Source organism: Chroicocephalus ridibundus, chromosome 21 (genome assembly GCF_963924245.1).
Source record: "Chroicocephalus ridibundus chromosome 21, bChrRid1.1, whole genome shotgun sequence".
NCBI lineage: Eukaryota > Metazoa > Chordata > Aves > Charadriiformes > Laridae > Chroicocephalus > Chroicocephalus ridibundus.
In genome coordinates this window covers 2,382,933-2,399,030 of record NC_086304.1, presented here as the reverse complement: position 1 = coordinate 2,399,030, position 16,098 = coordinate 2,382,933, and the positions used below count along the sequence as shown (strand labels likewise).

The window sequence follows — 16,098 nt, the reverse complement described above, 5'->3', positions numbered from 1 at the left end:
CCCGGGGGGAGAAGGTGCCACCAGCTCCTGAGCCCAGCTTGAGGACGGGGCGAAGACCCAGCGTTGGGTGTCCCCACAGAGAGGGTGGCACATGGGACACCATGGGACACAAAGGGGCTGGCAATGCGCTGGCATAGGGGGGGTGCAAAGCTGCTGACTGAGGTTGCGGTATTTTATTAAGAAACATAGTACAAAAAAAAAAAAAAAAAATAAATGTTGAAATTTCCACATTTCCAACCGCGTACCTGGGTGGAAAAAGGGGCCCAAGCCCTCGGCCCAGCGCTAACGGGGTCCACAAGGGACCTGCTGCTGCGAAGTGGCAATTTAACCCTGCCATAAATACGCGGTGCCGCGCCTGGCACGGGGCAAACAAGCTGATAAAGGCGAGATTACAGAAATAATCAGATTTGGCAGCGAGAGCCGCCCCGCGGGCGAAGGGTCGGGGCAGGGGGGGACGGAGAGGGAAGGCCCCAGGGACCCGGGCTCAGCTCAGCGCCCGGGGGCTGATATTCCCCTGCGCCGTCGGCTGGAGAGGATTTAAGTTGGCGTTTCCGTGACCTCCGCTCATCCCCACCGGATTTACAACGCCCTGCTTCCGATTTGGGATAATGGGAACCGGTTAGAGCTGGTTACTCAGACCAGAGGGAAATACAGCCTAATCAAACCCAAAACGGTTTCTTTAACACCGAGGAGAAACAACACACGTTCCTGTTAAGACCTCAGCTCCTGCCCCAGCGTTCCTGGGAAGTGAACCGGGATTCTCCCGCCCGCGGGAGTGAGTGCGGGGCGATCCCAAACTCACAAGGGCTCCTCGCCTCGGTAACAGCAGCCCCGAGAGCCAGGCAGGGGCTTTTTTGCCTTTCAGCTCTGCAAACCCTGCGCTGGCAGGGAAGGCGTGGGCTGGAAGAGCCCCGACGTGGCAGAATCCATCCCGGACTCCCGTGGGAGGCAATTTACCCGCTCGCGCCAGCCCGGTCCACCACGCACCCAGCAGAAACTGCTGCCCTGGGCTTAAAAAGCTCCAACTCCTCCGTGGAAGGGCAGAGGACGCGGCCGGGTTGGAATTCTTTCTAAACACTGGGCGGAGATCAAATTCTCCCCGTCTTTGTTCAGACCCCGTACTTCTAAAAATAAAATTAACGTGTGATCCCCACCCCCCAGGCCAAGCAGTAAGAACACTGTCAGCTTTATTTGTTCCAACTCTAAAAACCAAACCCCGATACCGGGAGCCACACGAGCTTTTTTTTTTCTTTCCCCCCCACCCCTCTTGTGAAGGGGAAGTTTGTTTCCCGGCTGAAGGGACTTTTTGGCAAAAGCGACCTTTTTCAGGGGAAGGATGGAAATCACTGAGAATCGCCGTGCTGTGGAAGGCACAACACAGCGTTTATGTAGGCGACAGCTGCCCAGCTCTTCAAATTTACAAACAATAAGCACAAATTTCAGGCAAAACATAAAAGCCAAAGTTGACAGTGTCCTTTTACATGCGCAAACGCTTCTGGCTATTAGAAGAATCTGCCTGGATTTGCTTTAATACTGTCTCCAACTCTCCGACGCAGATTTTTAGTTCAGACAGACCCAAACTGCTGATGTTCTGGGGAATAAAATAACTTAATGGGTGCTCGAAGTCAGCGAGGAAACCCCGAAGTAACCAATAACCAGGACCAGAGTCTCTCCAAATATTCATTCATAAAAAATAATTATTAAAGCCTTCTTCAAGACATCTTTTGGAAAAAAAGATTAAAAAAAGTCTTATTTATAAATACAGCTACACTGGTTATAAATAAATGCACTTAGATTCTCAAAACCCAGTGAGTCTCAGGAAGCCTTTCCAGTAAGAGTGACACAAACCTCCCGCTCCCGGTGAAACGCTGCCGGAGACGGGGCTTTGGCGCATCCCACCTTTGCCAGGAACTGACCGTTTTTAGGATGAAAAGCAGATTCCTCTTGGGGCGAGAAATTCCTTCAGAGCTGTGACCGTACGTCCACACTTTTATGAACTCACTAGTCCGTATTACGTCTCTGCCGTCACGATAGGGCTGATCTACCGGCAAAGAAATGTTAAAGGCAGTACCTGAACCAAGAGAAAACTCTATTATTTGGACACGCTTGGGAATAAGGGGGGAAAAATACAATGCAAGGACCATGACGTTGAATTATTGCCTTGAATGCTGCCAACGGCTACAAAACAAGGACAAAAAAACCCGAACAACCCCAAACCAATAGACTTGGGCCAGAAGAGCTGGATTTCTATCTTATGAGATACTCTGACAGAGCAGGCCAGCTGCTAGCGCCTCGGAGCTGCACCTCACTCCTCACCCTTAGAACCTTTCTGCAACCGGCAGCACAGCTCGCGTGATGGTATTTTTCTAAACTTGACTCGTTTATGGTATTTTTCTAAACTTCACTTGATGATCTTTCATTATCAAGCTCCACACAATTACTCGAGGTGCTTCCCATCAGTGCCCTGCCGCCCTGAAGTCCTCGATCCGCAGGAACGGATCCCTGCGCTAAACGGGCCTGCAAAGAGTAAAAAAAGCCCAGACATTTCAGTAACAAGATCAGCTGCTTGTTAAAAAAGGTTTTAGTATCTTTAAAAATAAAACCTGTTTAGTAAAAAAGAGAAGTGACATATGTATCTCCAGAGAGAACTTGACTCCCAAGCTGTCTTGCAGCAACCGCCGTATGTAGAGCTTTGCATATCTAATCAGTTCACGCTACTGTTCAGCGCAGAAGTGTCAAATTGAACATTTGACTAAGTATCACAAAATTGAGGAGGAATTTTTGCGATCCCTTTGGGTAGTTAAGGGCTCTGACGAAGGGCTCCCCCAAAGCGTGGTATTCCCTGATAGCGTGAAACGCTCCGAGACATCCAGCCCGGCCTTCACTCTTGCATTGAAGGTTGCCTCCATCAAAAAGATTCATGGTTTTGGAAGAAAAAAAAATATATAATTCACTTTTCACTATATAATCCCCAAGAGACAACACTTTTTAGAGGTGAGGATCCAGTCACTCGGCTTCGCAGAGGGAGCGAACACCTCAGGTTATCGCAGGAAGCCTGTCGGCAGTGCCGCGTTTCCAGGCAGCCGAGGGCTTGCACCAGCTGCTTTGGCAACAAGGGATTTCTCTTCCCCTCCCCAACAATGCAGGTATTGACGTTACCAAATAAGCTGTCAGGTCACTCGCTGGCTAATATTTTGTTAAAAAGCTTCCAATCTCTCAAGGTCAAGCTTTAAAAGCACCTTTGGGCAGGCACTGATGCAGAGTTAAGCTGCGAGCGGCTGGAGAAGCTTCTACCCCTGGCGATGGGGTGGCTTTGACAACAGCCCTCTGCTCTCAACACCACTTGCCAACAGCACCGTATTTAACAAGAAAAAAAAGAGAAAAAAAAAAAGTTATTTTCTTTTACAAAACCCAGCCAATCACTGAGGATTAGGAGGTAACAGTTTCCACAGCGATATCCGTTGGCTGATCCGTTTCCAGCATGGCCAGCACCGATTCCTTGATGTCTTCTGAGGTCACCACAAGCGGGTCAGCTTCAGGGACCCCTTCGAGCACCGTCACCTCGTCCCCGTTGGGCTGCTGCCTCACCATGGCTGCCAGCCTCAGCCGGTACTCCTCCGCCTCTTGCTCCTTCTTCAGGAGCTGGCTGCGGTATTCCTGAGCTTTCCGGTTTGCCTCTTGCAACTGCTGCTGTAGCACTTCCTTTTCAACGCTGTCCTACAGAAAACAAGTGGAGAGAGCCCACGATGGAGGCTTGACCCTCAACATGGAGGAAAAGGGGTACGCAAGCACCCCTATAGTTATGAGTTACAAAAGCCGAATGCTCTAAGGCGGCACTAAAAATGTGCTTGGGTTGAGTGCTGTTCAACTGGCTCGCTCATCGCAGTTTACCAGAGGCAACTGGGACACGGGGAGGCACAAACTGGCTGGCAGGTGTCCCCACAGCGTGCAGGGGTGGGGCTGGGAAGTTATGCGTCATCTCACCGCCATGGATTTCAAAGGTTGGAAGGAGGTGTCATCAAGACACAAGAGAAATACGGAGGTATTAGGGCTGAAAAGTTGAGAGGCAATCGAGAAAAATGTTCTTCCTCTCAACAGAGGCTGATGGGAAAGTCATTCCTGCTGCTTCATGAAGAGCTGCAACTTGCCTTATACCCAGCCCATGTGTCGTGCTTCTACAGGAAACCCAAAATAATCTCAGTAAACCACCACCATTCATCTAAAAAGCCTGAGCTACACCTTCAGCCCAAGCAAAACAGTGACAAGTGATTTCCCTGGCTCTTTTCCTCCTACCTACACTCGAATGAGCATCGCTCCTCTCAGCTGCTCGCATGTTCACTGCTAATGCAGGAGCACGGGCGGGAGGAACAGGGAACCGACCAGAGTTTGGCGGATGTCCCCAGGCTCAGCCGAGCAGGACCCAGCTCGTTTCTGTTCTGAGATGGCTCTGGCAGACCAGGAGCCTGACATCCTCAGCACAGCAGAGAAACACGCAGGAGACGACAGCAATCAAAGTTACAAGCAGGAGTATCTACCTTGTCTTCCTTCGAGTCATCTACATTTTGTTCCACTTTTTGCTTCTTGGCCAGAGGCTTTTCTTCCTCTTCTGCGTCATCTCTGTCTTCAACAACAGTCTCTTCTGCAACCTGACCAGCAGGTACAGTTAAAACTGAAAAATTAAAAGGTGACAAATTATACAGTGCGAGACATGCTTTTGCACAGATGTTTCCTGAAAGACTTCTCCGAAGTCAGTGCATTAGCGTGCTTCTGGAGAAAAAGGAGACCTGCGGATCGGCAGTGCCTAAGTCTTCCCAGAGAGGAGAGAAACTCTGGACTGGGTTTCCAGTTTTCCTTTACTCAGGCCCCTAAAATACTCGAGTATTTCACTGCAATGGGGCTGACAGAATCCGAAGTCAAAGATATGCATCTCACAAAACATGGAGATGAAAACTATCACTCTGATGCCTCAGTAACGCAATTAATAGCCGAGACAGGCTAAGCAAGAGGAATAGAAAGCTCTTCCCGAAAATTCCCAATACACAGTCCCAGTAGCTAAGCTCTGGATCAGCTTTAAGCGCATGCAAGAGCTGCAAATACTCCAGAGAACAAACACGTTTTAAATCTGCAAACACGGGTTTCACTTTGGGAAGCCAGCAGCAAGAATTCCTCCAACCGAGGAGGAGAAAGGCACCACGTGAGCTACTGAAGGTAGCGCTACCTAAACAGTTCTCCCTTTGTCTTCCTCAGACTAAGAATGGGTTACAAGCCAGGAATTATTTGTAGTAATTTGGCAAATAATTCTGAATAATTAACAGCTTTAGAAAATTGCTTTTCACTCGTTAAGTCCATAAACAGACAGAACTGATGTAACCCATCTCACATTGTGGCACCATATGCATGTTACAGGAGAGCTGCTCTGCTTCCTAATCCTCTTTTCCTGCACCAACGTTAATCCAAATAATCGAGTATCCCTAGGACATGCTAAAAGAATTGTCGGTAGCAGACAAGGCTGATGAATTACATCCCTTGAGGAAACAAAAATTCACTGTACAAGCGCTCCGGAGCTCTGCCCTGCTTTACTGAACACGATTTACATTTGCCTTGTAAAATTGATAGATTATATTGCCCTAGGCAATATAACTGGAGTTACGGGAGGAAAAAGTGTATTAATGGCCTAACATTAAGTTTTGTAAGAACGATAAGAGTGCTTGCTAAAGGTAACAGGTTGCAGTTTCATGAGTCGAGTAATTTACTCCCAGACCGGGAAGTCTGCCACAAGCTACAGGAATCATCTTTGTCTGGCTCCCATGGGGACAACGGCTACCTTGGAATTTCTCCTCCCGCAACCTTCTACTGAAGGTGTTTGGATTTAATACAAAGACCAAAATATTCAAGTGTAGCAGCGTGAATTAAGCTACAAACAGTTGCCAGCAAGCTTTCCTGCTGACGTGAGTCACACAGACATTTTAACCCCTCCTGGAGCCCAGCAGGCAGGGAGGGGCCAACAAGCCAGATCCCACCAGCTGCTGGTCTCACGGGGCTCGACAGGGTTCACAGGCAGCAGTTATTTCGTTGGGTTTGAAGTGAATCCTCCCGAGTCCAGCTCCTCCTCACCTTGCTGTCCATCTTGCATGGTTAAGATGAAGGGCTGGCTGAGGCCAGTGGTGGGGCTGGCTGTTTGCAGGCCGCTCAGGGGAACTCCGTCTGTTACAATGGCAATGACGCGCTGCCCTCCGCTGCCAACCACTTGTTGGATGGCAGAATCCACAGAATTTGCTTCCACTATTTCCTCCGTCTTATCTTGAAAAATAAAGCAAGTGCCAAAGAAAAAAAAAAAAAGTCAACGTTTCTTTCTCTCTTCCTTGAATAGAAACTGAAGTCTAGTGAAAAAGCTCAAGTACGCAGCCTGAGACTCTTGGGATGCCTGCTCACGAAAACCAATCTGGAAATACAGTAAGTCTTAGCAGAGGAAAGGAAATAAAATCCACTACACCTTAGCAAAACAAGTGTTCTAGAGTACAACCAGCGTTTTTTGTGTAAATTAGTAAGTACTAGCACACAAACATATCCATTAAATTAAAAAGCCTGGAGCTGGAGGCAGCCGTAGAGCAAACCTGGCTCTGCAAAGCTTCCTTCCGTGACCCTTCCTGCAGCTCTAACGAAGACAAACCACACGCAAAAAACTCTTTGTGCCTCAAGAGCCCCATCCGCATGAGCGCGGCCAAAGCAACCCCAAGGAGACTGTTTAGTTTGGCCGGATGACCACAGCCCGGTTCAACTCCCCCAGCCACTTTTTGTGTGACTTAACGTCTTGCCCAAATAATCAGGACTGCAAACCTTCGGCTGCATCCTGCTCCCAGCGCACGCTGCAAGCGCAGGAAACAGAGGGGACCTGACCTGCTCCGTGCGCTGCGGGTGCCAGAGGAAAACACTCAAGCACCGCAGGTCAAGGAATCGGTGGTGTGGCATCAGCAGCTTAAAGAAATCAAATTGCTCATGTCTAGATTCTAGGAAAAACACCCAGCTTTGGGGAAAATAAATGAATTCCAAGGTGAAAGGATTATATCAACTTTAACTTTATCAAATTTCTAAATCTGAAGTTAATTAAAGGTCAAACATTACATTCTATAAACATACCGTAAGAGATAAAAAGAAAACAAAAACCACCAAACACAAAAAAACGCCTAAACCTTTCCGTAAGAAGTTACCAGAGCCTCAAGAGACTCAAAACAGTGGTTGACTACCAACATTTTACAGCAAACAGGGGACAGAAAACATTTCAGACAATTTCCTTCTAAATAAATATTTATCTACGTTTAAATATTAAAATAAACCCATGCTCTGGAGCACTAGTTGTTTTTTTTTTCTTTTTTATATAACTGTTAAAGCGCATCAAGAGCAACATAATATGATGTCAGGGTCAGACACACTGGTTAATAAAAATGAAGTTACTTCTATTGGTAACTTAATTAAGTTTGAACTGGGATTAAATAAACAAACAAACAAAATCAACCCAGTCCTTCACAAATACTTATCGTCATCTCTTCCTTACCCTGAAAAAAGGCAAGTTCACTTCCACATCTTAAACTTCCTCCAATTTCCTGGCAAGATACTCGTTAGAAGTACACAAATTTGAATCAGCATCTGGCTGGTTTCCCCTACCTGTGTCTCTGTCGGAGTTGGACAGTGGTGCCGATACTTCAGCGAGGGCCGCAAGCGTGGCAAGCACGGAGGTGGTTGAATTGGAAAACTGCGAGTCACCTGCTTGGGAAAGATGAAGGCAAACTGAAGGACTGGCAGGACCTGCCATAGCTAAACAGCGAATACAGAACACAACAATTTTGTGATTATCAGCTACGAAGTATTTTCTGGGCTCCTAATGGAGAAAGGGAGGTGGTACAGATCATTTTTCATGAGAGGTGCCTCTCCTAACTGTAAAAAGGGCTTTGTGACTACTTTAGGACAGACTGTACCCACTCCAAATATTTTACAATAATTTTAATCCAATTTAAAGCAAGTATCTCATTGAGTTATTCCTGAATCACGTAACAAAAAGAACAGCAAATGTGAACCGATCTGCTCCAGCTGTATTGTAAGAAGCACAGACAGGCAGGCTGTCTGCCGGAGTACTTGACGTGCCCAGCTCTGACCTGGAGACGTGGTCGGCTTTTCAAAATGCAGCCGCGCTGCCTGATGACACTCCCAGATGTGCTGGAGTCTGACTGCTGTAAAGTTGTGCAGAGCAGTTGCTACGCACATCATTACTTGGCTTCGCATCCTACTGCAACTGTCAAAAATTGCAAAACCTAAGGAATTTATTAAACTCATTGGCTATTATGAGAAAACTACAGCACCCAAGTTCTTCCTCAGTTGGGAAAGGCTCCAGGTCCAGTCTTCAGCACTACGTTATAGGCCAAACATTTTAGCACAAGTCAGTTAACAGAGCCTTTTGCTCAAACACAGAAATTGGCTACGTGTATCACAGGATTTCAAGGTACTGGGCACACAGATCCTTTCTTCCTCCCCTCTCAGGGTTAGTGACGGAAAGACCACAGTTGCTGCAATGAGGTATTGATTTGAATGAGATAAACAAGCTTTCTCAGTTCCAAAAAAACAATGTTTCTTCCTCCAATTGACCATAGTAGCTCCTATTCAAAGGCAGACTTAATAAGAATGGAACAGGAAATTAACTAAACGGGCGCAAACTCAGTGCATTTAACCCACAATTCCTCTTAAAAAAAAAAAAAGGAAAGAGATCCTGTACCTCATTGCCAGCACAGATAAATAGATTATAAGCACACAAAGGGAAGTTCATTTAAAGTTCCCCTGCCTTAACCCTTGCAACGTGTTTACTCTCTCACCAACTCCTGATTTTACAAAGGTTATCGAGGGACTTATTTTCAAAGAATGATTCTTTCAAAAGGCCATGGGCCAGGCACGAGAAAACACCACAGTGTCTGTTTTCAGCAGTTTATAACCAGATTCCTTCAGACCAGCTAAAAATACTTATTCCCATTTAAAAACTTCTTCAATAACAGAAGACACAGAGAATTTAGGAGAGGTAAGAAAAATTATTAGCTACAAGTGTTAAATAAGGGATTTTTGTTACAATGAAGGCGCAGTCGCTGATGCCCTCTGGTGGGAAATGAGAAAAAACCTCCCGACGTGGCCTAGAGCAGGAGACACCAGCTATTTTCACGCTGACTGGATTCTACCGATACTTGAAAGGTCACAGGGGGAAAAAAAACAGGGTATTTTAGTCCAGTCACACGTGGAAAATAAGCCACCGCCGTGGCACTGAAAAAGGCGATTACATTGCAGGACATACGAGGAGAGGTGCGGCGAGAGACGGGGATTTACAAGGCCAGTGCCTTGAATCCAGTCCTCATCCCCGCACCAGGGCTGGATTCAAGGGACTCCAGGAGGGCGACCGGCCGGCTTAGCCCAGCAAAACAAAGGTAGAGAGGGGATAGGACCGATTTCCACATCAAAGGGATGGAGGCATGGAGGCTCGATTTCAACCCAGGAGAAAGTCTACACAGGCTGTGAAGGGGTTTAAGCTGGAAATCAGCAGTTTTCTAACAGCCTTTCATCAGGGCTTGGCCTCTGTGACTCCTACCTGGCTTCCAGGCAGAGCCAGATCCATCTGCAAAGACAGTGACACTGAGCATGACAGGAGTGTCACCTCGGGTACAAAAATCCCAAGTTTTATGCCCCTTTGACTTTGTGGAATATCCTTGACTGAAGATGATGTGCGCCAGTCGCACTGCATCTTCCTCACAGGTGGAAGAGCAACACTTTGGGTCATTTTCCCCCTTCTAAATTTGGGTTTGTCAGTGCCTCAAAGCTGCAAACAGCCCCAAAAGCTTTGAGAGCAAGCCTGGAGCATTGCTGAAGTTGCTGTGGCCAAGCACAGGCAAAGAGGTTGTGGTGGGTCTGCAGAACGTCAGTATCCAGGATTTTAAACGCACTCGCTAGCTAATAAGCAAACATTCACGCATGTGAACAGTCCGACTAACCAAAGAATTACTCACATGCAGAAGTGTTTGCAGGATGAGGCCAAATAGCTCCACAAAGCTTGTATTTAGTAGCCTCCTTGAGACTGAAAAGAAACAATGGTTTGGATTTCCCCAAATACAGAAAATTAACTTCAATAGTCATTATGTAAGTTGGAAATACACAAAAAGAATTTGCACTCAGCCTTAAGTTAAAAGTGTTTTCCCCACCAAAATAAGGCTCACAGAACAATGAGGAACCTAATTATTTCCATCTAACACGGGGGACAGAAGAAGTAAGGAGTAAGCTACATACCCAATAGACCTGCTTATTCTGCAATTTCCTTACTCAACATTTATATATAGCAAAACACTCATTCCACTCTTGTGGCCAGAAAAGAACAAAGCAAACCGTTCCCCAACCACTCTGCAGCGCTCGGGATTTGGCACAGGCAATAATTTTCATTATTCCTCTGTTGCAATCAGCCAAATTCCCTTTCTCAAACTCTGCTGCTTGTAACAGACCTTGTAACAGCCCCACAGCTGAGCTCAGCAGAGTTCGCCACTTCCAGTGGAACCACCTTTATTTACATCAGCTAGAAATCTGCTTTGTTACCTCCGACAGCAAAAATACTCTGGGGCAGGAAGCAGCAGCTGGGTGTGTTTGGCTGTATTTCACTTTTCCTCTACTAAATGACCATCTGCCCTCTACTGGTAAGCAGTCTCAGGAACTTTTTTCAAGACTTTCCCATCCAAGGTCACAGAAAACCGTACCTGAGGTTGTTTTGGCGTTTCCTGAAGAGACGAGACCAGCGAGATTGAGAACTTCCCCCGACGTAAGAATAAATGGTGAGGTGAGAGTCACAGTGTTGGTGATGGGATCCGTTCTCTCTGGGTGAGTGTTTACCTGGTTCTGCATTGCTTCCTGAGACAGAGACTGGGGTCAGGCATACGTTTGTCACGCTTCTGCGGTAACCAACCGTATGTGGCATCCTTGACACGTTTCAGAGACCGATTATTTCTCTCTGCAGCACATCGGGGACACCAGTGCAGAAGCTGTGACAAAAGCGTCACCTAAACTTGGCAACTTACACTACAACCGTGCAAGACGCGTGGCAATAAAACCCCAACACCCACCGAGTCCTAGCAGGCAAGCACTGGTTGATCTAGAAACAAATCAAACCTCTTCTACCTCCATATTTCTAGTTCTCTCTGCAAACAGAAAACGATCCCCTCAGACACAGCAGGATCCCTCTCACTCGAGTGCAGACACAGAGAATTACCAGTAAGCTTCTCTCTCCTCAACCTACCTGTAGCATTACCAGCGTCTCTGGATTGTTCTTGTCCAAAGCAATATCAAAAGCTGACTTATCAAACTTGCTGAAAGCGTGGACATCAGCTCCGTATTTGATGAGCAGCTCGACGACGTCGCGGTGGTTGTGCTCTGTTGCCCAGTGCAGAGCGGTCATTTTCAGCATGTCCTTGGCATTTACATCAGCCCCGTTCTGAAAGAAAGAAGCGTTACTCGTTTGCGTCCCGTCTCCTCCCAATGTCTTAAAGGCGGTGCCAGTGCTAGCACTTCACTCCAACACTTCACTCCAAGGGTGATTCAGACCAGCCTTAAAGTTGGACCTAATTTACTACACTTACCCTAATTAACAGTTCTACAATATGAGTGTGTCCATCAGCCGCAGCCATGTGCAGTGGCGTCCGGTCCACTTTTGTTCGGGCATCTCTGCTAACGCCAGCTCGAAGCAGCACTTCTGCTGTCGAATAGTGGCCATACTGGGCAGCGAGGTGAAGAGGCGACGTCCCAAGCTGTGTGTTAATTTAGAAGAGTTACTGCTGGTTCACAGCAAGCGACAGGCACAGTAATCACCACGTGTACATCTGGCAGTAATCAAAATGACAAAGCTTCTGGAAAAATTTAATTTAACCTGTTTTTTCCCCACTTGGAAATAAGAGGCTGCACATCCAACAATTTAAACTTTTTAAGGATCTTTACGTTACCTGGTAACTTGAAGATCAAACATGCTTTTACTTTCTCTGCTGCATGAACCACTTATTACTGAGCTCCTTTTCCAAACCACAGAACAGCTCTGCCGTTTCTATACCATGACAGGTAATTTCACCACTGTTCAGAAAAGGGCAGTATTACAATATTCTTAGGCTCTGCTATGTCTTTATACAGTTAATTCCTTCCTCTTGCAAAGCTGCGAATGAAAGGACTGATGAATTAGGAAACCAAGACAACTGGTAACAGAAAATGTCTACTGATGGCTTGTGCATTATGATCTGGTTCTGTTTATCCAACCATTATTTTTCAGTTTTGTTAAAGCTTTTATTTCGTTTCCAACCCAGGATGGCCCGGTTTGTTTTCAGGGTTTTGCTTTTTTAAGGAAACAAAATAAGAAACCAATCAAGGACGAGTTTCTTGATTGACAGAGTTTAACCAATTAAACAAAGCATTCTTAAAAGAACTTCCTATTACTGAGAGGTTTAACAGTTCTTCCAATTTGACTTGACTCGTCATTTGTCTGACCTGTGGGGAACTGTACGTCTCAAAGCACCGAACCCTGTACACATCGCTGTCCGGGACAGCACGGTGCCTGTGACTGTGCTCTCGTGCAGGACGCAGAGATCAATCTTTACCCAAACGTCGATTCATCTTTGCCTGAGGAAGGGCTTGGTTTTTAAAGCGCTTCATCTGGAATCTGCTCCATCACAAAAATCCAGACACGCATTATCTGCCAACCTATGCTCTGGTTTTACTGCTCCCATTTCCATTTGTATCCTTTAGGTTCAGCCCTGAAGCACGTGCACACACACAACCCGCTCACACAGGAAACCAGCGGCTATTCCCCCGACGTACCCAGTCAGTGGTGAAGGGAGCACCGCTTGCCATCAGCTTTCGCACTTCGTCATCTTCGCCTTTGCGAGCTGCTTCTAGCAACCTCTTCCCTAGGTCCACCAAGGACATCTTCACACATGGGAACAAGTATTTGCTGAAAGCTGCTTTAAAAGGCGGGAGCAAGGTATGGAAAGCAAACAAAAAGCAGTGAGGCAGAGACATTTTAACATGTACAACTACGGCCCATCTGGACACGCCATCTTCCCATACAGAACTAGGCCCAACATGATCAAATAAACAAGCATAAACATCTATCGTATTTTTCAGTTCCATGCCCTGAAACGTCACAGGAAGGCAGCCCACGGGGTCAGCAAATGCGTCAGACACCACAAGCCACCAGAGCTCCTGCAAAATCCTGCTTACCTCAACAGCGCCTTGCACGGACACAAAGACTTGCCCATGTGGATCCAGTTCCAAAAGCAGAACCTACAAAAGCACCAGCAAAGTTGTTCACAATTTAAAGCTCTTTAAGAACATGATTTAATCTCTGAGGCACTCCCTCTGACCCCAGCACAAGCAACTAAGCATGGGGGAACCATCCCTGTTCGCTGCTGGTAGAGGGTAAAACAAACCTTGGTAACTGCAGTGGCTTGTTCAAGGTCATAAAAGGAGCAGAATCCAAAAGCTGCGCTCAACGCCCTGGACAACAGCGTCTCTATTTATTCCAAGCTACATAAAGCATAGCATAATTATGGCAATAGTGAACTACAGCATTTTCCCCAGCGATGGGGTTACGCTGGTACGCCAGTCCTATCAAAGACTGACTTTAGAGTCTACCCATTAACTCATGTACAACGCTCAGTAAGCGGCTACAAACGGATGTCTGTGCAAACAGGCACGGTGCCACCCAGCATAACAGCGACTCCAACAGCACTGAGGCCCTCGATTGAATTCTTTCCTTCGATCGCAGTTCCATGAGACAGCTGGAAAGCTCTAGTCCTTTCTTATTTCTTCTTCTTTCAAGAGAAACATCCCACCCTGTCCTCAGTGACCACTAGATCCAGCTATCAGTAGCACAAGCCCATCAAAGGAAAGCCAAACAGCAAACCTCCCCCCTTAAATCTCACGGGGATACACGGCCCACATCATCTCCCTCCACAAACACATTTCACTTCATAATTTGAACTTATCACTTTTTCCAGGCGCACAGTTATTACATGCAACACCTGAAGCTCGGAAATCGAGAGCCCAGAGCAGTTACTCAGAGTTTACCCTGCAATCAGGAGCTTTGATGCATTTACAATGCATGTGTCTGACTGCCACAACCACCTGCCCTTTAGGACTTTCCAGTTTGGGGTTGGTTTTTTTTCCCCTTTCTCACTTCTTGCGGGACAGAGAATATTTTTTAAATGTTCCTTCTCGTCGCCCACGTTGAAAACACCTGCATGTTTTCCGGGCACGAACTCTGCATTCACAAAGCCAACCACCAACTAAAGTATTTGCAAGACTGGAGTTCACCACTCTGAGTGCGTTTGGAAAAGAAAGGAGAAGTTGGATCATTAACAAAAAGCAGCAGTTTTTCTCCTCGTATTAAACTGAACATTTATCACTTATTAATTATTTGGAGGCCTCTCCTTGCATTCCTGCTCTCTTCTCAGCTGGACACTTTCAGGGAGGATTTAAGTCTGAGGCTCCCTCTTTTTTTTTTTTTTTTTAAGTTATTTTACAGTATTCGCAGCTCGGACAACTGTTGACAACTCCTCCACCTCCCCTTTGCTGCATTTCAGGAGGAAAAGGGAAGAGCACGCTCCTCAAACACCCTTAAACCCCACTATGAAGGGCCAGCGTGGGGTCAGCTCTGCAGGCCTGCCTCAAGGGCCCCCCGAATCTCCCGAGCCCCCCCCCTTGCTGGAGACAGGAGCACCTTTCCCCTCTCCTGGCCGAGGCCCCCCCCAAGAGGGACCCATCCTCTCGACACTCCCCGGGCAGGGATCCTCCTTCCCACCCAGGACGCCCTCAGGGTCCCTCCTGCCCCCCCCCAGTACCGCCCCCACACGGACACCCCGGCGGGACCCCCAAAACACCCCCGTGGGGTGGGGGTAGGGAGGCAGCCCGTTCCCATCCCCTCCAAACCTGCCCCTGGCACTGCTCCCTCACAGGGGACGCCCTCCTCAGCCCCCCCAAGACCACCCCTCACGGGGGATCACCCTAATCCCCCCGATCCTTCTCCTCACGGGGGGAGTCTCCCCAAGCCTCCCCCGACCCCTCCCTCACGGGGGTTCCCCTTCGCTGCCCCGACCCCTTCTCTCATGGAGGACGGGGGGGGGTGTCCCCGAACCCCCCGACCCCCTCCCTCAAGGGGGGATCCCACTCACTCCCTCAAACGCCTTCCCTCACAGAGGGTACCCCTCATCCCCCCCAACCCCTCCCCTCACGGGGGTCTCCCCTCGCCCCCCCGACCCCCTCCTTCGGGGGAGGTCCCCCTCGCGTCCTCAAACCCCTCCCCTCACGGGGGTCTCCCCTCGCCCCCCCGACCCCTTCCCTCATGGGGGGGGGGGTGTGTCTCCCCTCACGCCCCCGACTCTCCCCTCAGCAGGGTCCCCCCCCCGCCGCCCCCGGCCCCACTCACGCGGCGGCTCGGGCCCCCCCCAGGCACGCGGCTGTTCCCAGCGCGCGACACCCCCCCCCCCCCCCCCCCCCCCCGCCTCCGCCTCTTGGCGGCTGTTCCCGCCCCTCCCGCCGCAGCCACACAAAATGGCCGACACGGAAACGAGGCGAACGCGGAAGGATACCGCGAGCGAAGAAAATTTAAAAAAGTAATCCGTCGGCGGAGGAAGGGTGGGTTAGCCCTTACCTCGCAGAGGGAACGGGGCGGGCTTAGGGAATTTCTCCTTCTTTTCCCCATCTCCCTCCCCGCCCAGGGGCCTGGAGGAGGGCGGCGAGAACGGGGGAGCCCGAAATGAGGAGTATTTTCTCTAGGGGAAGGATATCAGGAAGACGCTAATCTCAGCATTCGCGGCGGAAGAGGGTGATGCGCCCCTGCAGTTAGTGCCGGCTGAGGCGTTTAGGCGCCAAGTTTAAAATGGCGGGGGCGCCTCCCTGGTGCGGGGTGTTTGATTGTTATGTTTTGTAGGGGATTTTGGTCTTTCGAGAGGTCTGTGTCTATAAATATATACGAGTATGTGTGTCCGTCTCTTCTGAGTGCTTTCCTGTCTTGGGTTGGACTCCCCTCAGGCTGCATCAGCCCATCTT

At 48.4% G+C, this 16,098-nt stretch overlaps 1 protein-coding gene across 5 annotated transcripts; it reads right to left on the bottom strand.

Annotated features, from left to right (window-relative positions):
- Nucleotides 1–13: 13 nt before the first annotated feature.
- Nucleotides 14–15,531, bottom strand: GABPB2 (GA binding protein transcription factor subunit beta 2). 5 transcript variants are annotated; one of them, XM_063357396.1, is made up of 10 exons: nucleotides 15,476–15,531; nucleotides 13,270–13,332; nucleotides 12,868–13,007; nucleotides 11,646–11,813; nucleotides 11,306–11,500; nucleotides 10,770–10,932; nucleotides 7,663–7,761; nucleotides 6,115–6,300; nucleotides 4,536–4,669; nucleotides 14–3,717 (listed from the first exon to the last, which is right to left on the bottom strand). In XM_063357396.1, exons 3-10 carry the CDS (start codon nucleotides 12,973–12,975, stop codon nucleotides 3,430–3,432), a joined length of 1,341 nt encoding a protein of 446 aa, XP_063213466.1. In that variant the 5' UTR covers nucleotides 12,976–13,007; nucleotides 13,270–13,332; nucleotides 15,476–15,531; the 3' UTR covers nucleotides 14–3,429. The 5 variants fall into 5 exon arrangements, with proteins under 5 accessions (XP_063213466.1, XP_063213468.1, XP_063213469.1 ...); XM_063357398.1 differs by having other exon boundaries at nucleotides 12,868–13,010; nucleotides 15,476–15,524; XM_063357399.1 differs by lacking the exon at nucleotides 15,476–15,531 and adding an exon at nucleotides 13,479–14,751 and having other exon boundaries at nucleotides 12,868–13,010.
- Nucleotides 15,532–16,098: the final 567 nt, after the last annotated feature.

What these genes read in the sequence shown, in the direction of transcription:
- GABPB2 (XM_063357396.1), bottom strand. Translation starts at nt 12,975, where the DNA reads ATGTCCTTGGTGGACCTAGGGAAGAGGTTGCTAGAAGCAGCTCGCAAA. An exon ending in TTGTAGAACTGTTAATTAGG is followed by an intron (nt 11,501 to 11,645) that starts GTAAGTGTAGTA and finishes TCTTTCTTTCAG; the next exon opens with AACGGGGCTGATGTAAATGC. An exon ending in CATGCAAGATGGACAGCAAG is followed by an intron (nt 4,670 to 6,114) that starts GTGAGGAGGAGC and finishes TTAATTTTTCAG; the next exon opens with TTTTAACTGTACCTGCTGGT.